The sequence below is a fragment of the Plecotus auritus genome, assembly GCF_963455305.1.
Source record: "Plecotus auritus genome assembly, chromosome: 7".
In the NCBI taxonomy this organism is placed as follows: Eukaryota; Metazoa; Chordata; class Mammalia; order Chiroptera; family Vespertilionidae; genus Plecotus; species Plecotus auritus.
In genome coordinates, this window is record NC_137774.1 from 1,077,000 (window position 1) to 1,100,085 (window position 23,086).

At 70.7% G+C, this 23,086-nt stretch overlaps 1 protein-coding gene across 6 annotated transcripts in view; it reads right to left on the reverse strand.

Annotated features, from left to right (window-relative positions):
• BAIAP2 (BAR/IMD domain containing adaptor protein 2) overlaps positions 1-23,086 on the reverse strand; it is a 44,886-nt gene extending 21,800 nt beyond the window's left edge. For 3 of the 6 annotated variants that reach the window (XM_080677210.1, XM_080677211.1, XM_080677209.1), the window contains exons 1-3: positions 22,900-23,085; positions 13,130-13,205; positions 12,093-12,179 (exon numbers count right to left, since the gene is read on the reverse strand). In XM_080677210.1, the coding sequence (XP_080533336.1) occupies positions 12,093-12,179; positions 13,130-13,205; positions 22,900-22,953 (217 nt within the window). In that variant the 5' untranslated portion in view covers positions 22,954-23,085. Of the gene's footprint in view, positions 1-12,092; positions 12,180-13,129; positions 13,206-22,899 lie in introns of all 6 variants that reach the window. The other 3 variants (XM_080677213.1, XM_080677208.1, XM_080677212.1) reach the window with 1 other exon arrangement.

A 23,086-nucleotide genomic window follows, 5' to 3' on the forward strand; every position in this document is an offset into this window, starting at 1 on the left:
GTTGGGGCCTGAGTTCCCCTCCTTCCCCGGGCACTGCTGGGCGTGCTCCCAAGAGTCTGGCTCCGTGACGGACGCACAGACTTCAGTTGAGGGAGGCGAGGAGGGGAGCAGGGTGCCTGCGAGGAGCTCGGACCCTCCCGGTAGCTGGGCCGGGCCCGCCTCTGCCGCGGTTCCCTGTGGCCCGGCCAGGGCTGAAACCACACACCGAGGGGGCCGGGCTGGGGCTGACCAGCCCGCAGGAGAGGATGCCAGCCTCACCCGTGCCTCCCGCCTCCCCAGCCTGAACCAGAGGTCCGTGCTGTCAGGGAACCGGCCAGGACAGCCAGGAGCGGAGGGCAGGCTGCCTCTCTCATGCCCAGCCCTGCACCCTGGGGGGGAGAATTCCATCCCGTCAGCTCCCCTGGGGGACCGAGGCCCCGGGCACTGCCCACGGCCTTAACGTGCTGCGCTCCGAGTGGCTGTGAGCACGTGGGGTGGGTGGCACACAACTCAGCCACTCAGGTCAGCTCCCGAGCCCAGGGGGGCAGCTCTGGGGGCCCTGCTTCTCCCCGGGATCAGGAAGCTGCCTGGAGATGTCTGTGTCCCTGACACGGGTCTCCCTGGGCCGGCTCCGACGCCCCCACACCGCTTTGTCACACCAGGGCCGGGGGTGGCCCCAGAGCACACGTGGGACAAACCGTGTCAGAAACACAGGGGCACCGCAGATGAGGTCACGTGCTCGCGGATGCAGGCAGGGTCACGCTGGACCGTCTCCCCGCCCCAGGCTCTGGGGGAAGGGAAGGCTCCGGAGGTGCGAGCCGGGCGCAGGGGCGAGGCTGAGAGGCTGGTGCTCCGACGGGAGCCGGTCCAGATGGAGGCGACCGCTCACGGCCAGGCCTCGGCTCACGGCCCGCCTCCTGCCGCCCAAGTCGGGCTCCGTGCCCCGTGCCGGGCCCTGCCTGTTGGCACCTTACGCTCTCCCGGGAGAGGGAGGGGGATGACGGGCGGGTGGGGGAGCGAGGCTGAGCGGAGCGGCAGGGAGCTGTGGGTCCGCTGAGCCTCCGAGGGGGCCTCCGTTTCCTGGCGGCGAGCGCCCAGGTTTCCAGTCCCTGAGAGCCAAGCGGCACTGCCAGCGGGCAGAGGGGCCCAGGGGAGGCCGGCCGCCCGCCCGCCGGCCCCCCCCCCCCCCCCCGCACCTTTTCTTGCACAGCCCGCTCCCTGCTGAGTCCCGACCTGCAGGTCGAGCCCCCGTGGCAGTGGCGGTGGGTGGTTCTGTTCTACACACCACCCCCCTCACCCCGCACAGCCCACATCTTCTCGGAAGCGGCGAGCAAACGCGCTCCCCCCTCGGGTTGCCTTGGCAACGCGCACGCACTGTTTTGGCTGCGGGTGCCCCGGTACTACGGCATTTCTGCTTGGAGGCTGCGTGGAACTTTGCGAAGTTTGGGATCATGTGTTTATACCTTGGCGTGTGGAGTGAAAGGATTGTGTTGGATAAGCCTGGGGTTAGAATGCCAGAAACACACACAAACACAGGCGTGGGCCAGGCCCCGGGAGGGGGACGGCTGCCCAGCCCAGGGCCTGGGGGCCGGCCGGAGGCCAGGCCATGGGGGCGGGCGCGGCGGGAGAGGAGGCAGGGACCCTTCAGTTGCTCCGTGAGCCCCAGGCCAGCTGAGTGCTGACCCCCCTCCCTCCTGAGCTCCACAGGCCCCAGGGAGCCTGCCCCCTCCCCCGCGCAGGCAGAGGCTCTGGGTGGGTGTGAGGCTGTCCCAGCCACACCCGGATCCATCAAAGGCCCAGGGATCAGAGGCTGAGTCACCCAGGCCCTGCTCTGGGGCTTAAAGGGACAGAACGGCCTCCTCCCAGCTCAGCCTCCGCAGCCCTCGGACCCACCCGGCCCCGGCCCGTCGCCCGCCTGGCCTCCCGCCTGGCCTCCCAGGGCGGCCACCTTTGCTGCTTCCCTGAGATGCACGTGCACACACTTTCCTGTTCATCCATCCGAGTGCAGGGACCCCGAGCCCCCTCCGCACAGCACCCCCACCCTGGGTGAGCGGGCTGAGTCCTTACCCCTCAGCCACCCAGCCGGGCCAGCCCCACCGCACCCGCCTCTCTCTGCGCTGACGCCCCTGTATCCTGTCGGCTGAACGCTGCTTCGTCAGCACCTGAGACAGGGAACCAGCCTCTGGCAACACCTCTGGGAGCCGGCCTCCAGCCTCTTCACTTACTTTTTAAAATACATTCTTACCGGTTTCAGAGAGGGAGGGAGAGGGAGGGAGAGAAACGTCAGTGATGGGAGAGAATCCTGGACTGGACGCTTCCTGAACACCCCCCACTGGGGATGGAGTCCGCAACCCGGGCCTGTGCCCTGACTGGGAACTGACCCGTGACCTCCTGGTTCCTAGGGCGACGCTCAGCCCCTGAGCCAGGCGGCCGGGCCCTTCTGCCTGGGAGAGCCCCCACACGCTGGGCCGCTCACAGCGCTGACGTGTCTAGAGATCCAGGCTGACTTTTTTCCAGAAAAGACAACATGTTCTTGTTTTTTGTTTTGCTTTGTTTTGTTAATCCTCAGCAAAGGATGCTTTTTCCACTGCTTCTCAGAAAGTGGAAGGAAGGGAGGGAGGGCGGGGGGAGGGAGGAGAGGAGGGAGGGATGAGGAAGGGAGAGAGTGGAAGGGGGAGGGAAGGGAGGGAGAGAGGGAGGGAGGGAGGGAGGGGGAGAGGGAGGGAGGGAGGAAGGAAGGGGAGGGAGGGGAGAGAGGGAGGGAGGGAGGAGGGAGAGGGAGGGGGGACGGAGGAATGGGGAAGAAAAGGAGGGGAGAGCCGAAACCAGTTTGGCTCAGTGGATAGAGCATCGGCCTGCGGACTGAAGGGTCCCGGGTTCGATTCCGGTCAAGGGCATGTACCTTGGTTGCGGGCACATCCCCAGTAGGGGGTGTGCAGGAGGCAGCTGATCGATGTTTCTCTCTCATCGATGTTTCTAACTCTCTATCCCTCTCCCTTCCTCTCTGTTAAAAATCAATAAAATATATTTAAGAAAATATACGTATCAATAAAATATATTAAAAAAAAAAAAGGAGGGGAGAGGGAGGAATGAGGAAGGGAGGGAGGGAGAGATGTGAGAGAGACACATTGATTGGTTGCCTCCTGCACGTGCCCCAACCGAGGGCGGGGAGTGAACCCACACCCAGGTAGGTGCCCCTGACCAGGCATCGAACCGGTGACCCTTTGGTGCGCGAGCCAACGCTCTCACCGCTGGACCACCGGCCGGGCGGTGTGCTCTGCGCTCTGTGCTCTGCCCTGACAGGCCGGCAGGGAGCTCGAACCAGGAGACGCTGAGCAAGACGGGGAGACCGCCCTGGGGGTTGGGCGCTCCCAGCCCCAGCAGCCCCATCTGCATCGTGAAAATGGGGGCAGAGCAGCGGCCCCGGAGGCCCCTCAGGGCCCTCACGCTGGACCCCGAGCCCTGAGGGAGCAGTGACCGCACCTCCTGGGTCAGAGTTAAGACCCGTCTTTTAAACAGAGCACGTTCCTGCCGGCGAGCACAGGCCTGAGGGTCGGCGACGCTCCTGGGACGGCACGGAGCCGAGCCGCATGCACCGTGGGGCGCACGGGGGGTGGGGGGGGGGAGGGAGGGTGGACAGCGCGGACGAGCACGAAGGGGCTGCTCCCACGTGCGTCCTCCTCCCGCCCGGTGAACGTGCGGGACTGGGAAGGTGTCAGGGGCCAGGCGCCCGGCAGCCTGCACGTGCTGGGCGTCCTGCCACGGGGTAAAGGCCTCCCCGCGCCACGGCCGGCGCTGCCCGTGCACCAGGGTTTCCGGCTCGCTTTCCCAGGGAGGCCGGTACCGGGTGCGGGTCTGACCCCTGGCCTGGCAGGGCTCACGAGGAGGCAACCAATCAACGCCTCTCTTTCGTCGATGTTTCTCTCTCCCCTCCTCCCCTCCTTCCCGCGCTCGCTAAGTACCCGTGGGGAACATCCTCGGGTGAGGATTAACAGATACGTAAGTGGCCCCCTCGAGCCCTCCCCGTGCCAGCACAGGGGACAGTCCCCCGTCCTCACAGAGCCCCCGGCCCCGCGCCCCCGTCAGGAAGGGGCTCAGCTTGGAACCCAGGCTCATGGCTCCTCCTCGCCTCCCCCCCCCCCCTCCCGGCAGGAAGCCCGTCACCGGGCAGCGGCCTGCATTCGGGGCGAGCTCCAGCCACACCTCGCTGTCCCCCAAGGACGATCCTCCCCAGGAGCCCCTAGAGCCAGGGGTGGGCAAACTTTTTGATTCGAGGGCCACAATGGGTTCTTAAACTGGACCGGAGGGCCGGAACAAAAGCATGGATGGAGTGTTTGTGTGAACGAATATAAATTCAAAGTAAAGGAGTGGAGGGGAGAGCAAGCGAACCCTCCGCTCTTTCGGCTCCGCGGGCCGGATAGAACAGCCGAACGGGCCGGATCCGGCCTGCGGGCCGTAGTTTGCCCATGGCTGCCCTAGACTCAAACTTTTTAAACAGGGGGCCAGTTCACTGTCCCTCAGACCGTGGGAGGGCCGGACTATAGTTTAAAAAAAAAAACTATGAACAAATTCCTACGTGCACTGCGGGCCCGGGACGCGTCGGCTGCTAAGCAGGACAGGCAGCGGCACCCGGCGGGCCGGATCCATGTCCTCGGCGGGCCGCATGTGTCCCGCGGGCCGTGGTTTGAGGACCCCTGCCCTAGACCGCCAGGACCTGTGGACTCGCTGAGCCACCACAAGAACACGCAGACCCAGGTAGGGCGCTGACTGGTCCCCGGACCCAGGCTCCATCCGGCAGAGCGCTGGTCAGGGCGGCAAGGCGGGCGCTGGGGAGGCCTCAGGGGGACACCCCCGCCCGGGCCGCCCGCCCCACCCTCCCTGTGCTCGGCGGAGGGTGCAGCCGGGACGGATGAGGTTGCCCGCTGCCCCTGGCTGGCCGCGACCTTAGTGCCCCCATCACGCTGAGCCTGAGGACAGAGCCTCCCGCTGACAGACGCCACCCGGGGAGGCAGGGACAGCGTGGTCTATTCCTGGGGTCCAGTGACCACCCTGCACCGGCCACTAACGGTGGGGGCCCAGGGTGTCCTGGATTGGGGGGCGGGGGGACGGCGGGGAAGGGCGTGAAGGTCAAGCAGCCGGCCACGGGGCGCCATCTGCCCCCAAGGCCGTGGCCATTGTGGGACCTCGGGGTTGGGGACGTGGAGGCCGAGTCAGGCGCCGGGGGCGACCTGGCACGGCTCCCCCTGCACCGTCTCACTGCACCTCAGCTCGCTGCCCGGGAGCCCAGGCTCTGGCGGACGGGACGCTGGCCTGTTCCTCGCGCGGGGGCCCAGGCGGACGGTGGCCGAACGCCAGGGGTTGTTGGGGCCACACCCTCACCGGTGACTCAGTGCGAGCCCAGCCGGTTTCAGGCTCCCGGTCGCCCTCCCGCCAGCGCGTGCCCCGCCCCGAGGCCGGGCCCAGCAGGAGCTCCGGCTCTGCTCCCTCCATGCAGGCGCCAGCCTGCGAGCTCACACACGCCCGGTCGCGAACAGCGGCCTCTTCAAAGGCCGAGCGCACAGCAGAGCGTGGGAGCCGGGAGGGTGACCCGCAGCCGCCAGGGCGGGCCAGACCCCAGGGCGAGGCCCCACGGAGGCTCCCGACGGACCATCGGCCACGCGTGGATGAGGCAGAGGGCGCAGAGAAGGCTGTGCCCCGCCCACTGCCACGACTGGGCCGCCTTCCTGCAAAGTCCAGAACATTCCAGAAGGCTGTGTAACCGTAGCCTCCCTGCAAAGTCAGGGTCGGCCAGGGTCAGCACGGACCCTCCTGCACGTGACGCGTGGTGCCCGCAGCGCCGAGTCAGCTGCCCAGCTGCCCACATTTGCACAGAGGCCCCTCCGCCCCCCTCCCGGCCCCGCTGGCCCCGCAGTCACTGCGAGGAGCCCGGGATGGGCTGCGGGTGGGACGGGCTCCGGGGTGCAGCCTGGGGCACCACAGATGCGGGGACAGGACCTCGCCTGTGCCAGTGGTGTCCGCGGATGGCACCCTGGGGGGAGTAGCCCCCGGAGGGGCCCCCCAGGAGCCAACGCGGGGAGAAACCAGCAGGCACACGGACGGGGACCGGGATGAGCACACGTGTGCTTCCAGCCCACAGCACGCCCGGGGCCGGCTGACCGAGGCGGGACAGCGAGGGAACCACAACCGGGGACGCCGGGGCGACCTGACAGGCGCAGGCTGGAGAGGACGCGGGCCTGCCCTGGGCCCCCTCGGTGACGGGCCCCCGAGTTCTTCACACTGTTCTCTGTTTCTGCCTGAATCAAACGCCCAAAAACCGAAAGCTCAGCCCGGCCGGCGTGGCTCGGGGGCTGAGCGTCGACCTAGGAACCAGGAGGTCACAGGTCGGTTCCCCGTCACGCCACAGGCCCGGGTTGCGGGCTTGATCCCCAGCGTGGGGCGTGCAGGAGGCAGCCGGTCCACGATTCTCTCTCATCACGGATGTTTCTCTCTCTCCCTCTCCCTTCCTCTGAAGCCAATAAAAATGTAAAACAAAAACAAAAAACCGGAGGAGAGCCTGGGGGCGTGGCCACTGCGGAGCACCCGGGGGAGACGGACACTGACCCCCACCCTGTGCAGGGCAGCCTCTGCCGCCAGGACTCTGCCCTCAGGGCAGAGAGAGGCCCCCCCCCCCCATCTCGGACCATTCCGGAACACCCTCAGCTCCCTGCCATGCTCCCGCCAGGCCGATGGCATTTCTGAGGGCCTGGGGTCAGGAGGATGGGGGTGGGGGTGCCGCCCTCCGCCCTGCAGCCTCCAGGCCCGGCCTGGCCACCCGCCCAGCACAGAGGCCGGCCTGGGTCCCTCAGGGGACACAGCCCCGCAGGCGCCTGGACCACGCGCAGAGCGGCCGCGAGCTCGTCCATCCTGCTCTGCGCCCCGGGGCAGGCGGGTCCGCACCCGGTGGGGACTGGCCCGAGCCTGGACGCGCTGACCGCCCAAGCAGGGACGGCGAGGACAGGGCTGGCAGAGCCGTGCAGGCGTGGAGGCAGCAGGGGTGCGGCCGCAGGCCCTCCACGTAGATCGCGGAACACGTCTGAGACTGAACTCAGGGGCTGGCAGCTGCTGGCGGGGTCAGCAGAGCTGTGGAAGGTTCCAGAACTCGGAACTCGGGCAGTCCACGCTCCTAACTAAGCCGCCTGCACATCAAAGCGAGGCTGAGCCGCACGGGCCGCCCCAGCGTGGCCCACGCACCGCGGGGAACAGAGGCGGGAGGAGGCCCTTCGGCGAGGCCGCAGCGCAGGCGACGGAAGACCAAAGGCAGCCAGCCACTCGCTGCCCCGCGGGAGGGCGGCCGGGCAGCGGCCACAGCGCACGGCCGGCTCTGAGCTCCGCGGGGAACTGCACGCTGGAGTCTCTCGCTCTGCGGCGTGGGCCCCCCCCACCCCGAGCACCCACGGCCTCAGTGTGGGGAGGGCGGGCTCGGAGGACCGCGGGCAGGAGCCGCTGCTAAAGCAGCTTCCAGCCTGGACCGGGAGGACAAGGCAGGAAGGGCCGCAGTAACAGGGAGGGGAGGGGTCGGGACAGGAAGGAGGATGAACGCAGTGGCCAGGGAGCCTGCCCCGTGGCCCGAGGGGCCCACCCCAGGGCCCGGGCGGGACGGGCGGGTGGGCAGGGCCGTGTGGCTGGGCATCAGGCGGAGTCGGGAAAGCAATCTCTGGTCAGAAGGCCTGGCCGGCCGGGGACACGGTCAGTGTCGGGGGGTCGCCCCTGGTGCTGCCTCCCAGGCCCGGCCACTCCCTGAGGGCCCTGGTCACCCGACAGCAGGGACGTGCCCTCACTCCCGTCCCGGAAGAGGAAGTGAGCAGGAAGGAGCCCTCTCGGGGCCACAGGCGGGAGGCAGGAGGGGACGGGGACGCCCCGGGGACGGAGGTCACCGCACGACAGGGTCAGCTCGACCTCCGCACCACGTGGACTTCACGCGCTCAACCCGCGGCCAGAAACCCGGGGAGCAGAGGCCCGGGAAGCGGGAGCCAGGAGGGAGAGGGGCCCTCGCTTCCTGGTGAGACGTCAGCGCAGACGTGAGCACAGCAGGAAGCGCGCCCGCGGGAACACGGCTCTTCAGGGGCCACGGCACCTCCAGACGCAGGCCCCGCCAGGCCCAGCTCACAGCCGGGGGGCGGAGGGGGACCGGCTCACAGCCGGGGGGCGGAGGGGGACCAGCTCACAGCCGGGGGGCAAAGGGGGACCAGCTCACAGCCGGGGGGGCAAAGGGGGCCCAGCTCACAGCCGGGGGGCGGAGGGGGCCCAGCTCACAGCCGGGGGGCGGAGGGGGCCCAGCTCACAGCCGGGGGGCAAAGGGGGACCAGCTCACAGCCGGGGGGGCAAAGGGGGCCCAGCTCACAGCCGGGGGGCGGAGGGGGCCCAGCTCACAGCCGGGGGGCAAAGGGGGACCAGCTCACAGCCGGGGGGGCAAAGGGGGACCAGCTCACAGCCGGGGGGCGGAGGGGGCCCGGCTCACAGCCGGGGGGCGGAGGGGGACCGGCTCACAGCCGGGGGGCGGAGGGGGACCGGCTCACAGCCGGTGGGGGCGGAGGGGGACCAGCACAGGCCGGGGCAGGGCCCAGGCGGAGCAGCAGCAGCAGCAGAGGCCACGGCCCAGGAAAGGAACCACCAAGTGCTTCCTACGCGCTGACCCCGACGCCTGAACCAGTGCCGTTTCCACAGGGAGACGGGCCACAGTGACCCCCTGACCCCGATGCCTGAACCAGTGCCGTTTCCACAGGGAGACCGGCCACAGTGACCCCGACCCCGACGCCTGAACTCCGGCCCGGAGCCAAGGGGGGCAGCTCCGAAGGGACCACAGACCTCGCCTTTCTGGGCGGTGGCTGTGCGGGCAGGCAGCTAGGACAGACACCCCGAGTCTCAGCCAAGTGACCACAGTCCACCCCACGGTGACCCAGACGCTGTCCGGTTTCTGTCTCTCCTCCCTCCCCTCGGGGAGCCCGGCTGGTCGGGGTGGGTGGCCCACGGGGTGGGTGGCCCCGCAGAGGGTGGGCGGGCCTGCGGGCAGGCTCACACGCAGGTGACATGGGCACGGGAAGAGAAGGGGCAGGCCAAGCCTCACGCGCTCCCGTCCCCGGGGGGACACAGGGCCAGGGCAGCCCCGGGGCCACGTGGAGGCAGCCTGGCAGGGCAGCCCCGGCCGGGAGTCTGGACGCTGCAGAGACGTGGGAGCCGCTCACGGACGGCGGGTGAGACCGCGAGGGGCACGGGCGCCCTGCGGGGTGCTGCGAGCTCTAGGAGACGGTGGGGACCTCACACGGCTGGGTTGTGCCAGGAGCCCCGGACTGCACCGGCTCCCGGGCAAGCTGTCACGGGAATGGTCTCAACAGGAGGGAAGTTCAGCTCCTGCCACTGGGATACCGAGGCAGGTGCTGGCCTCACCCCGACCCCTGACCCCTGACCTCTGACCCGGGCTCCTGAGGCCCTTGGACGGTCTGGGCGACGGGGTCCTCTGTCCTACCGCAGGGATGCTGGTGGCTCCTGGAAGGGGCTGGGCACCAGGAGCCGAGCGTGATGAGCAGTGGGCACTCAGCCCACCCCGTCCTCCGGGGAGAGCGGGGGCCACAGGTGACCGTGCCCCGAGGAAGCCCCACGCCGATCCCTAAGGCCTGGGCTCTGGGGGGGAGGGGCGTAGGAGGGGGAGGAGGTCCTGTGCTGGGAACCTCCCCCTGGACCCCCTGCTCGTGTCCGTCACCGCAGCCTTTAAAACAGACGGGAAACGCAGGTCAGCGCCCCTCACTGCTCGGAGCCGTTCAGGCAAACGATCACCCCCAGGAAGCGGTGGTGGGGCCACGACCTACAGCCAAACAGGACAGGCGGCGGGGCTGGGGCCCACCCTCGCCACGGCCGCTGCAGGGGGCAGGTGTGCGGGCGGGTGGGGCCCCGGCACGGCCTGAGCGAGCCGGGGAGCCCCCTTGGTGTCAGCGCTCTCAGGAGGGGCCACAGGCGTCCTTGCCTGGCATCGCCGGGCCACCTCTCAGACACAGTGTGGGTGACGGCCCCCCCCCGCTCCCGAGCCAGGAGGGATTTCAGGCTGACATCCTGCCCCCCAGGAGGCCACGGCCAGGAAGTTCTGGGACCTCACCACCTTCCAGACACGCCTGCCAAACGCGGCCCCTCCGTGTGCGGTGGCCACGGGGAGGGACATGCCTGGGGCTGCCACGTCCCTCAGCAGCATGGGTTGAACCCCGACAGGTGCCCCTTTCGCAGACACACGGGCGACACACGGGGACTCCCCCGCACCGACTCCCCGGGGGGCGGGGCCAGGCCCTGGCGGCAGGAGCGGGCGGGAGGCCTGGAGCCCCGGTCCGGACCACTGAGGCCGGAGTCTGGAGCAGCTGGTCCACAGCCCAGGGAGCCCAGACCCGCCCCACCCAGCTGGACCCGCAGGCCTGACCTGCCCTCGGCCCCTCCACGCCCTCCCGGGGCCCAGGGCAGGGCAGCGCTGCGCCCACAGAGGCCAGAGCCGCCTCCCCGCCCCCCAGGCCCGGAGGAAGGCCCGCCATCCCCCGAGCAGGGCCCGCGGCCGCGTGGGGAGCCTGCCCTGGCATCGCTCTGCCCGCCACGTCCCACACGGCCTCCTGCGGCCCCTCGGGCAGGCCCCACCGTGTCTGTCAACACGCAGCTGTGTCTTCGGGTTGGTGGCGTGGCATCGGGGCGCCGCCGCGGCTTGGCCAGGCGACCACCACAGGACACGGCGCCCCCGGCAGCCTGCGGAGCGGCACTGGCCTCCGCGCCCCCAAACAAGGGCGTGGCCGAGCCCCTGCCAACCCCCAGGGCGTAGACCCACTTCCGGGGCAGGACAGGAGCCGACGGGAGCTGACCCCTGAATGACGTTCCCCTTCGTCCCCACCCGAGGGCTCCCCAGCCTGAAGCCACCGGGAGGGACAGCAGGGGTCAGGACTCCCACGCCTCCCTCCACACGTCCACGTCTCCCCCCGCGCTCCCACGCCTCACCCCGCGCTCCCACGCCTCCCCCGGTGCACCCCGACCAAAAAAGCGACGCGAGCTCTTCGCAGAGAACCTGCGGATCACGGCCCAGGAGTGGAGAGAACCCGCCACGTACGCCTCTCCGGACGCCTCTCCGGACGTGCTCACCGCAGCAAACAGACCTGGGCCCGCCTACCCGGGGCCTCACCCGTCACTCACTTTCACACCAGAAAGGGTTCCAGACACTCAGGGCGCATCTGAGTCCACGAGGCGCCTCCCTTCCGCCTGCGCACCTGCTCCTGGACGTGCGCTGCCCCCACCCGTCCGGCCCCGCCCTGGGCCCTCACCCCGTCCGGCCCCGCCCTGGGCCCTCACCCCGTCCGGCCCCGCCCTGGGCCCTCACCCCGTCCGGCCCCGCCCTGGGCCCTCACCCCGTCCGGCCCCCGCCCTGGGCCCTCACCCCGTCCGGCCCCCGCCCTCGGCCCCCACCCCGTCCGGCCCCGCCCTGGGCCCTCACCCCGTCCGGCCCCCGCCCTGGGCCCTCACCCCGTCCGGCCCCCGCCCTGGGCCCTCACCCCGTCCGGCCCCCGCCCTGGGCCCTCACCCCGTCCGGCCCCGCCCTGGGCCCTCACCCCGTCCGGCCCCGCCCTGGGCCCTCACCCCGTCCGGCCCCGCCCTGGGCCCTCACCCCGTCCGGCCCCGCCCTGGGCCCTCACCCCGTCCGGCCCCCGCCCTGGGCCCCCACCCCGTCCGGGCCCCGCCCTGGGCCCTCACCCCGTCCGGCCCCCGCCCTGGGCCCTCACCCCGTCCGGCCCCCGCCCTGGGCCCTCACCCCGTCCGGCCCCCGCCCTGGGCCCAGCCTTGTTGGGACAGAGCCCCCGTGTGAGCGCCCACAGCCCCCGGCTGCCCGGTGACCCCTCCAGCGGGCGTGCAGCTCACAGCCTGCCAGCTCCGAGGGTCCTGTCGTTGTAGACAATCTCCCTTCGTTCAACAGGAAGAAGCTGGTCCCACCTCACAGAAAGCCCGGCCCCCACCCGCCCGCGCCTGCGGTGTGGGGTGCACGCCTGCGGTGTGGGGTGCACGCCTGCGGTGTGGGGTGCACGCCTGGGGTGTGGGGTGCACGCCTGCGGTGTGGGGCTTACCGAGTTCCTTGGAGCCCTGGCTCTCGCTGGCGAGCTCCCCCATCTTCACGAGGGCGTCGAAATAGCCCTTGGCGGCGTAGGTCACACCTGGGGGAGGGGGAGAGCAGTGAGTTCACTCTGGGACAAGCAGACCACGGCCAGCCCTCCCGAGACACGCTCCAGTCCAGGCTGGACCCCAGCTTCTCGGTGATGTCCCCCCCACTTGAGGGGTCCCCTGGAACACAGGTGTGTCCAGGTGCAGAGCCCGAGTCCCAGCGCCGGGGCCACTCCAGCACGGGAACCTGGCAGGGCGGGGGACGGGGGGGCGCCTCGTGAGACAGGCTCAGGGAGCTCAGCCAGGAAGCCGCTGCCCCGGCCCCCGCTCCGGAGCCAGCCTTGCAGCTGAAGTGCCTCGGGCTCTCCAAGCGGCTGGGGTTACCCCGCCCGCAGGAGGGGTCACCGTGGGCCTGACTTCTAGGCGGGAAGCTCGGCCGAGTCCACGCCCAGCTCCTGCTGTCCGGCCGCGCTCCCTCCTGGGGCCCCTTGGAGGCCTGGGTGCCCCTCAGCGGAGGCGCCGGAGGGCCCAGGCCCGGCTCCCGGGGGCACCACCACATCTCCAACCCGTTCCCCAAGGAATGCCCTCGGGCTCCCACCGGCACTCATCAAATCATCCGGGCGCCGTGGCGGCTCGCACCCCGCAGGCCGCCATGGGTCTGCTGCTGCGGGAGGTGGGGGCTCCTTAGTACCGATAGAACAGGCCGAGCTGGGCGGGCACAGGCTGGCACCGGAAGGCGGCGGGCGGCGAGGTGCCGGTGGGCCCGGGCCAGCCCAGGAAACAGGCCGAGGGAGGGGCCTGCGGTTCGCATCGGCCCTGGGAGCCTCGGGACCAGGTGGGACCCCAGGGGGGACGGGAGGGCCCGGAGGGAAAGCCCGGCTCACATCAAAGGGCCGGAAGCAGGCCTGGGAGGCGGGCACCCCCTGGTCTGAGCCCCATCCTCTGGCTCCCAGACAGACCTCACGGACCTGGACGCGCCCACACATCACCGGCCGCCCCTTACCTGCCAGCGCCTTCTCGTAGTTCTTGCCCATGGCGATGAAGTTGCGCAGGCTGGGGTTGAACTGCTCCATGATGGTCTGCGGGAGAGAGAGCGCGTCAGGGCCTGGACCACCACGGGGCGAAATGGGGGCTGCCTCCCCTCTCAGGGCCACAGCCAGGCTTCCGGGGTCCAGGCCCCCACCCGCCCCCGCCGCAATGCCCTTGAACGCCCTTGGGCAAATAGCTTTTTCGGCATCCGTACAACGGGGACGGGGACAGAACCCGCTACGCGGCCTGTGGCGAGTGGATACGCTGAGACGCGGGCCGCGGGGCCGCCTGGCAGGGCTGAGTCAGCGAGCGGGGACTCTCGGGCGGCCTCAGATGCTCAGCGGCACGCAGATGCTCAGCGCCTGGGCCCCCTCCCACCGCGGACTTCACTCACCCGTCAATGACCCCGGCCTGACTCACGACGCCCCACGAGGAGCAGGTCTGCGCGCCTGCAGACGGGCGTCTCGGTGCCAATGCCCGCGGTTCTCAGACCGGAGGAATGAGTGAGGTTTCCCCTCGAAGCCAATCCGTGTTTTCCTTCGGAGGCGCACACCACAGCCAGGCGGGTCCCCCGGGGAGTCCTCACCGACTGCCGACGGACCCCCCGGCGCGGCGGGAGGAACTTCCAAAGAGACCGCCAGGCTGCCGTGTCCACACGGGGAGGGGACCGCGGGCACCAGCCAGCGACACGGGTCCCGAGTGACGGCGGCGGCCAGGCCAGCCCGGGTCACCAGGCGGCCCGCCCACACCCTCCCCATGACACCTGGGGACGGAGCCAGTTTCACTTCCTCGGCTCAGCGCTGAGCTCACGCACCATGAATGTGGGAGCGGGTGGGCGGGATGGGCACTGGGGTGCCAGCCAGGCCACCTGAGCAGGGCAGGGCTCCACTCCGCGGAGAAGGGGGGCCAGGACCCGCCGGCACACAGGTGCCGCTATCTCCGGAGGCTGATGCCAGAGAGGGCGTCCCTGCTCCCAGGCCGCGGGCCATCCTCCTCCAGCCCAGGCCCGAGGGCGGGCGGGGCAGTGGGTGGCCACTTCCCGTCTGCGGATTTCCTGGGTCCACGGCTACTTGCTTGGGGGGGACCTGGTGGCCGAGGAAGGCTGAGCCCCTCCAGGGCCTCTCAGAGCCCAATCCCTAGCTATTTGAGGGTTCACGCAGACGCATTTGCGCTCAAACTGGGCCCAAACCCCTCAGAGGCCGCGAGGGGGTGCCTGCCGCCCCTGACCCACCGCCCCTCCCAGCGCCGGCCCTGCAGCCACCCAGCGAGGGCAGGAACCAGCTCCCCCGCCCTCACGCAGAGGGGCCCCCGCCGTCACCACGCTGCCTTCTCGAAGTGATGGGACAGCGTATCTTTTCGGGGACCCCTGCTCAGAGGGAGCCAAGATTCGGGTGCGCAAACCCCTGCCCGCACGAGGCCGCTGTTCACTGGCGACGGGAAAGGGAGTCTCTCGTTATGGACACTGAGGGGCGGACACAAATAAAAGCAGGGCCGGGGGCTCCAGGGACACGGCCCGGGAGGAGCCCCTGAGCAGCCGGCCGGGCAGGACCCCACACCGCAGGCCGGGCACCGTCCACGGGCTGTGGGCGCCCAGGGCCTCGAGGTGCCGGCCTCGTGCCTGTCACAAAACTCGGGGGCCCTGGAGAACCACAGGGGACCCCGCTCTGGACCAGCCCGCCGCCAGGACCCGGTCCTGCGTGAACCACAGCCTGCGCCCTGCAGCTGCACCCCACCTGTCCCGGCCCCGTGTCCCGGCCCCCACAGGCCTGGCCGCCTGGCCGGCTCCCGGCTGCTCCCTGGACGTCACGGTCCGCCTGGACCGCAAGGGCAGAGGGCAGCTGCGGGGGGCCTGCCTCTCCCCTTGTTTACTCCTCAGCTGGGTTCCAGCGAGGGCCCCTCTCCGGCCACTTCCGGCAGCAAACAAAGAACAAAGGTGCCTGCCCGCTGGCCCGCAGGAAGGGAGGGCCGCCCTCTGCCGCCCTCGGCCCCAGGCAGCGGGAGGGCCCTCCACACCCGCCGGATCCTCCTGTTCTCAGCCTGCGTCTCGGCCATTTCCCCAAAGGACAGAGAGGGTGGACAGAGAGGGCGGCTAGGGGCCTGCCGCTGGTTCCTGCCTCCCCTGGGCTGGCGCAGCCGGCCCACCCCTCACCATGCGGGCTCCCGTAGCGCCGCCCGGCACGGGGCTGGCAGCCCAGGGCCAGGGCCCAACGGGCAGCTCACCGGCCCTGGGCTCCCGAGGAGCCACCTTCCAGCCCCAGCAGAATGGGGTGAGGCGGAGGCGGCCCCAGCTCCTGCCCGTCTCCAGGAGGCCGACCCCTGTCCCCTCTTCCCCGGAGAGCAGGGCCGGTCCCACCTGCTCACTCCAAGGGTCCTGGTGCCCAACTGCCCCGACCCCCTCCCACCCCTGGGGTGCCTGGGCTGGGTAGGCAGGCACCGGCTCTAGAGCAGGCACCCAAGGGCCCGGGGTGCTCTGGCCCAGACCCCGCTGGGAGGTGGGAGCCTTCCCCCTGGGGGGCCTCCCACTGCAGCCCCCACACGAGCAGGAAGCAGCTGGGGCTCTGGGCAGAGGGCGGTCTGACCCTCCCTACAACCTGGGACATCTGCCCGGCCGGCGTGGCTCAGTGGTTGAGCGTTGACCTATGAGCCGGGAGCTCACGGTTCGATTCCCGGTCGGTCAGGGCACATGCCCACGTGGCGGGCTCGATCCCCAGCGGGAGGCGTGCAGGAGGCGGCCGGTCAATGGTTCTGTCTCATCATGGATGTCTCTCTCTCTCCCTCTCCCTTCCTCTCGGACATCAACAAGAACTAAATAAACAAACAAAACCTGGCACCGGCCCGGGGCCCTGCCTAAGGGGACGAACCCGCCCCCAGGAGCTCAGTGGCGCTGGGAGGGCTTCCTGGGGGAGGCGGACCTGGAGCTGCTTCACTAGGTGAGAGCCGGGGACACACCAAGAGGCTGAAACATCAGGCTCCCCTCCCGCACTCCCCACGAGACCCCCAGGGCCATGAGCCCCACAGGCCCCCTTGGGCCACAAGGACCCCTCCCCCCACTCGCATGGCAGCCGGGCGGCCTCCAGCTGGGACAAGGGTCAAGGCCACACCAGCTCCAGGGAGGCCACGCGGCGCAGCCTCCGGGGAGGGGCACGGAGCAGCTCTCTGCAAGGGGCCCAGGCTCGGGACGGAGACGCCGGGACTGTGCTGGGCGGACGTGCGGTGGGGCTGTGGTCTCCGCCTCAGCTCCCCGAGAAGCCGCCACGGCATCACGACCAAGTGGCAGCCTGTGTGGCAGTCTCTGCCACGGTGCCCGGCATCCCGAGTCCCACAGGGAGGAGCGAAGGTGGGCACCCTGAGTCTCCGGTCACCGTGCTGGCCTGCGCCAGGGCCCGGGGTGCCTGGGAGAAGGGCTGAGGGTGGGCGGGGTGGACACCAGGACGAAAGACAAAATGAAATGGGGCCAACCCCACCCCGGCTTTCTCTCAGGCCCCCCCAAGTCTGATCCCCCCTGAAAGAGGTTCTGGGGCAGGGAAGCCCCAAGCCGGCTCCTGCTGGGGGCCGGGGCCAGAGCGCGCTGGGCGGGGCCGGCCCCACCGGGAGCCACCCCCACAGGAACCGGACAAACACCATCGGACCAGAAGCCCAGAGCAGCGGGGTCTAAACACAGGCCCCGCCAGCCGGCCACTTCCTTCCTGTCCGGAGGCCGGCCCTGCGCATCCTGAGCTTCGGGGCAGCCCCCGAGGGACCACAGCCGCCCTCCAGCGAGCAGCCACATGTGTCCCCGCCACCCAGGCCCGCCCCGGGGACGCGAGCCGGCCGACCCTGGGCCGTCCCTCCTGGAGCGTAGGGGCCTGGTCCCTGGCCCTGCTCTCACCGCTGACAACAAACCACGACGACAAACCAGCCCCGGTTACTGCTGTCCAACGGGGCGGGGCGTTCCCAGGCCACTGACCCGTGCCGTCCCCGGGCGGCTCCGGCCCGAGTTTCAGGGCTAGGCCCCCGCTGGGTGAGCAACGCCCGCTGAGCAAGCTGGGCCCGTGGCCTCGGGCTGCCCCATGTCCACACCCTCCCCGCTGGGCCCTCGGCCTCAGGCCTGCCCCACCTCCACACCCTCCCGGCTGGGCAGGCGGCCACCGATGGGAGCACAGGCCATGGGCACGGCAGTTACACGGACCTCAGCCTGGGCTCCCACAGCCACCCTCACCCCGGGAGCACCCCACCGCCCAGCCAGCCTTAGAGAAGCCGCAGCGAAAGCACGTGCCCGGCCCTGGCTAGTGTGGCTCAGTGGCTAGCGCGTCGGCCTGCGGACCACAGGGTCTCCCAGGTTTGATTCTGGTCCCAAGGGCACGTGCTTTGGTTGCGGGCTCCTCCCGGCACCTCCGCCCTCTCTCTCAGGCCTGCAGGCCAGGACTCCTCCCGCGGGCTGACCACAGCCCAGTAGGAGGGCCTGTCCAGGGCACCTCTCAGCCTCCAGCCAGCAAGGCCTGGACGCCCAGGGCAGGACAGACCACGGCCTGAGCGCTGTGGGTCCCTGGACCACGAAGGACCTGCCTCGGTGGGAGGGGACAGGAGGGCACAGACGGAGGGGCAGACGAGGCCGCTTCCTACAGAGGCTGTGCGGGCAGATCTGACCTCACTGGCTCCGGGGGACGCAGACAGCCCGCTGGACGGAACGCTAGCCCCGGGGCCGGCACCCCCGTTCCAACGTCAAGATGCCTATTCCAGCCACAGCACCGACGCCCAGGAAACCCCAGGGCATCGCGCAGGCCCCCCGGGCGACTGCCCCCCCCCCCCGCCCCGTGCGCGGGCAAGGAAAGCCTGCAGGCCAGGTCCACAGACCCCTCAGCAGCTCGGGGGGCGGCGGGGGGTGGGGGGCCGGGGCCCTAGCTGTCGTCGGAAAACCTTCTCCCATCGAGAAACAAGAAGGCGCCAGAGACAGAAAGGGCAGGACAGGCACCCAGGAGCTTGAAAGCGACTCGGGGCCCCCTCAGGGAGCGCCCACGGGCACCTGGCCGGGGCACCTGCTCTGGCAGCGGGAGCCGGGCGGAGCGCAGAGCCAGGCTCTGTGCGCAGACAAGTTTTGGGGAACCCGGCCCACCGGTTCACGCACATCTCACACGTGACGAAAACCTGCCGAGGGCGCCCACGGAACCGCTCCGGCAGCAGGTACGCACCCCGACGGGAGGCACCCGCTCGGAGCAGCCGCGTTTCCTCCCAGGGGTCCCTGTGTCCCAGCGTCTCAGGGAACGGGTCACGGCACCCAGCCCAGCAGCTCACGCTCGCTGCCCCCAAGGGGGTGGCAGGGCCGCCGGTGCTGTCTCCCAGCCCAGGACGTGGCACTGGCTGCACCAGGTGGCTCCGGGGGAGGGGGAGGAGGAGGAGGGGGAGGGGGAGGAGGAGGAGAAGGAGGAGGGGGAGGGGGAGGGGGAGGAGGAGGGACCAAAGGCAGGGGCAAGGGCTGGAGCCAAGTGGAGGCCCCAAGGCCTCACGCTGTCCACTGGGCACCTGCACGGCGCAGAGCCTCTGCCCGCTGCCCCCGCCCCCCCCCCCTCCCCGAGGTTTCCCAGGTCACCTCTCGGGGACGGGACTCCGTCTCCCATCCGCCCTGCCTCCCCCACAGCCACGCTCCTCACAGGCTGCCTGCGGGCCGGGTGGGGGTGGTGAGTGGCAGGGCCAGTGCGGCCCGCCCCCCCGCCTGGTCCCTCGGAGACGCTCCCGGGCTCCCAGCGCAGGACCCAGACCCGCAAGCGGGAGGAGTGCCAGCCGGGCCTTGGGCTCCCTGCCGGCCTGCCCTGCCCTGCTGGGGAGGGGGTGGGCCCTCCTGCCCCGCGGCCGGTCCTCCCGTCTGGGCAGCCCCCCAGCACGGCCACACCGGGTGGCGTAGGGGGGACTGTGCGGGCCTCAGGGGCTTCAGTGCAAACGAGGCGGCAGCGACTACCCGCCCCCCCGCACCCCCCCCCCCCCCCGCCTGGGCCAGCGCGGGCACGGCTCCGACCTCTGACCTCGAGCCTCAGGTGCACGCGGCCCGTCACGGGAGCCGACGGACGGAAGCCCCAGCTCTGCACACGCGCTCCAGTGGGACCCACCGGGATGCGGTGCAGGCCAGGCCTCCAGGCCCAGCGCCCGCACAGCCACGCCCGGCCCAGCGCCCGCCGCCCGCCCGTTCCCTTCAGCAGAAAGCACCGCACCAGCCGCACGTGGGGCCTGCGCTCTCGGGGACGCGGCTGGGCCGGAGCTGCTGAAGCCGGGCAGCTCGGACCCAGGGCAGCGGGAAACCCCCTCGCTGCCTGCCGGCTGCTCCGCGAGCGAGGGGAGCGGCGCGGCTGCGGAGACTGTGCTGGGGAGGCCACCGCACGGCCGCTCGAGAGGAGGGACAGCAGGCCCCACGTCTATGGGAAGACGGTCCCCCAACGGGGGGGGAGCACCCCTGAAAATAGCTGTGCAGCAAAGCCAGCCAAGTGCCCGGCCGTGTGGCTCAGGGGGTGAGGGCCGACCCAGGAGCCAGGAGGTCAAGTTCGGTTACCGGTCAGGGCACAGGCCCGGGTTGCGGGCTCGATTCCCACCCAGTGCGGCGCGTGCAGGAGGCAGCCGGTCCACCACGCTCTCTCATCGTCGATGTCTCCTTCCCTTCCTCTCCCCGAAATCAATAAAAGTATTTTTTAAGAAGCAAACAAAGCACCACCCGCACACTCACAAATGCACGCGTGCTCCTGCGCACACACGTACGTGGCCAGCTGACGCACTCGTGCACACGCACTCACACACATGCACACACGCGCTCACATTCATGCGCACACGCACGCACTCACGTGCACTCAGAGGGGGCGCAGCGCTGCGACGTCTCCCCTCCTCAGCCAAGCAGGCTCCGGCGGCTCCGCCCGGCAGGCATTTCCGTTGCCAAGGAAGTGCCTATCAGAGTCGGTTCACCACGTCCAACCCTGTCCGCCCCGACGCCAGGCTTCTGACGGCCGCCAGTAGTCTGAAGTGACTACGTGGGCATGGGGAGGGCGGAGGTGTCAGAGGTCAGCCGCACAGGACCTGGAGGCCCCGTGCTCCCCACCACTCCCTCAAACACCCACCTGGAGGAGTGGGTGGGGTGTGGCGGGGGAGTGGGCAGGGCTGGGCGGCGGGCTCCCTGCTGCTGCCAGCGCCCACACCACGGAGCACCAGCCCTTCCCAGCTGCACGGGGTGGAGGGGGGGGGGGCCAAGCCCAACCCCCTTGGCCGCAGAGACGCACTGGCACCCTCTCCTTCTCGAGGGGCCGCAGCCAGGCCAGCTCCCCACCAAAGCCGGAGTGAGGACCACCTCTGCTGAGCAGCCGGCCCACAGGCAGGACACCTGGGAGGCACCCCCAGGCTTCCCTAGGGACTCCCCTCCTCCTCCAGCTGCCTCCCGGCATAGAGGACACCCAGAGCCGCCCCCTCAGGTCACCAGGGGGCTGGGAGCCAGGGCTTCTCCTGGGACAGGGACCCTGAGCGGGACCCTCACCTGCCGGGCCCTCCCCAGACCACCCGGAGCCAAGATCAGCTGCCCAGGCCCCTCCCTCATGCGGGACTGCGCCTCATTCTGAGCAGTAGACACCCCAACTCCCTCCCCCGCTCTGTCCCGGGCCCAGGCAATCCCCGGGGCTGCCCTGAGACCAGGTGTGCGGCTGCCTGCGCCCCGTCCCTGGAGGGGCTGAGGCCAGTTCTCAGGGGACCTGGGAAGGCAGGCTGCTCCTTCCCCTTCGCCTTCCACGAACCCCCCAGGACACGGCCCGCGGGCGCTGGGCACAGGAGCGAGGGCAGCCTCTGCAGGTTACAGACTCCGCCGGGAGGAACACACCGTACCCTTCATTCTCGGGTTGTAATCGGCAAGGCCAAGGGTGAGCGCCCCTGCCCTCCTCGCCAAGGCAAATGCCAAGCAGGCTGCAGGCGAGGGGAAGCCGGGGCCAAAGCAAACGGCAGGGCAGCAGCTCGGGGGGGACGCTGAGCCGGGCCACAGCCCGGCCGCTCGCCTGCAGGCTGTCCGCGGGCAGGACGGAGGGCCCGCCCGACTGGCCCGGGCCGCACGCACGTGGCTCTGGCTGTGTCCTGGCCGTGCCTCCATGTGGGCTGGTTTCTACCAAAGCTGCCCAACCTGTACCGGTTCTGCCGGAGACCTGGCGTTCCCCAGCGACAAAGCAGACACGCACGGGCGCACGGCACACCAGCACAGACCCCGCCTGCCCACGGGCTCCGAGTCAACCGACCCAACACGGCGCCTGTGGCCTGGGGGCCCCGAGCCCTGGGGCTGCCTCCGGAGGACTCCGAGCCCCCAACGCTCCGTCCTCATGGCTTTCTGCCGACAGAGCTCACTTCAGACTCCAGACACACCCCAGCCCGTGGGCAGCTGCTGAGCCCGCCCGCCCGCCCGCCACCCGCCCTGCCCACCCGCCCAGGCACCTTTCATTAAGGACCACCGTGGGGACTCCCCAGCCATGCCACCGCCCCTCGTCACCCTCGCCACAAAAGTTCCCATTTGGCCGTTTCCATGCAGAAGCCGGGAAAGTGTGTGGGGGTGGGGAGCTCTGCCCGCACTTCCCTCCACCCCTGCACTGGGCGCCAGCCGTCAGGGAACTGACAGCAACGACTGAATAAACCTCCTCCCCGCAGATCTGCAGAGCAGACACAGCACCCCAAGGCCGCTCCTTCCGCCGCTGCCCCGCAGCCCGCGCCTGGTCACAGTCCCCGCGGCCCCAGGACCCTGCCCCGCGGCCTCACCGCAACTTCGGACGCTCCTGGGCGCTGTCAGAGCGGTGGGCCCGCTGGGCTCCAGGTGCAGGCGAAGGCCCCCCACCCCCATCACCCCACCCCCGTGTCCAGCGCCCAGACGGAGGGAAGCCGCGGTGGTTGGACACAATCAAAAACTGTTGCTCGGCCGGCGCCGGAACCCACTTGGCGGCCGTGCACATAGCAGCCACCGGTCCCCGGGCCCACACTTCACCTTCGCACCGTTTCCGAATGAGGCGCCGCTGGGTCAGGGCCGCGCACCGCCCCGGGCAACCGCTCCTGCGAGAGGCGGCCAGGCTGCGGCCACCTGGACACCCTGGCCGGCCCGCGCCCCCCTCCGCGGGTCTGAGCCCACTGGCAGGTCTGTTTGGTGCGGGCGGGGTGGGGTCTGGGCCGAGGAGGAGGGTGCTGAAGGGGCAGGAACCCCAGGGCACACACGGGCGGGAAGGGGGGGGGGCCCGGGCTTCCCGGCGACTTCCCGAGGAGGATGCGGATCCGAACGGACTCCACACACATCCGAGGAAGAGGCGGGCGCACCGGCCTCCTTCACAATTAGTCCTCTCTGTCCGCGGTTACGTAAGACGATGGGTTCTCGGCCACCCTCCAACCTGCCCCTGCGACCCCACCTGGGCCCCGGCCGCCGGGGCCCCGGACGGAGTTGTGGGGAGGAAAAGCCTGTTGAGGAAAAGTGCCCAGAGCCTTGCGTAACCGCGCCTGGAGGGCCACCGCGCCGGCCGGGCAGGGCGCCTAGCAGCGCGGCCGCGGGCACCGCAGCTCCGGGAACCCGGCCGCCCCCGGCTGCCGCAGCCCCGGCCCGCGCCCCTCTCCACTCCGTCCTGGGCGCGCGGGGGCAGCGCGGGGCAGCGCGGGCTGGCGAGGGGGCGCCCGCGCACACCTGTGACCGGCGGGCGACCGGGTCCCTGCGGCTGCGCCGCGAAGACCCCCGATGGCCCGGGGCCGCCGGGTCGGGCCCAAGCGCGCGGGCGGCGGGGGTCTCACCTTGTAGACATTTTCCGTCAGCCGGTGCATCTCCTCCGAGCGCGACAGCGACATGGTGCTGGTCCGGCTGCACCACGGACCCGAGCGGGGGCGCAGGGGACGGCGGCGGGGGCGGCGGGGGCGGCGACCCGGGCGGGACGAGCAGAAACAGGCAGCGCGCGAATCCTGAGCGGGAGCGCGGCGAGCA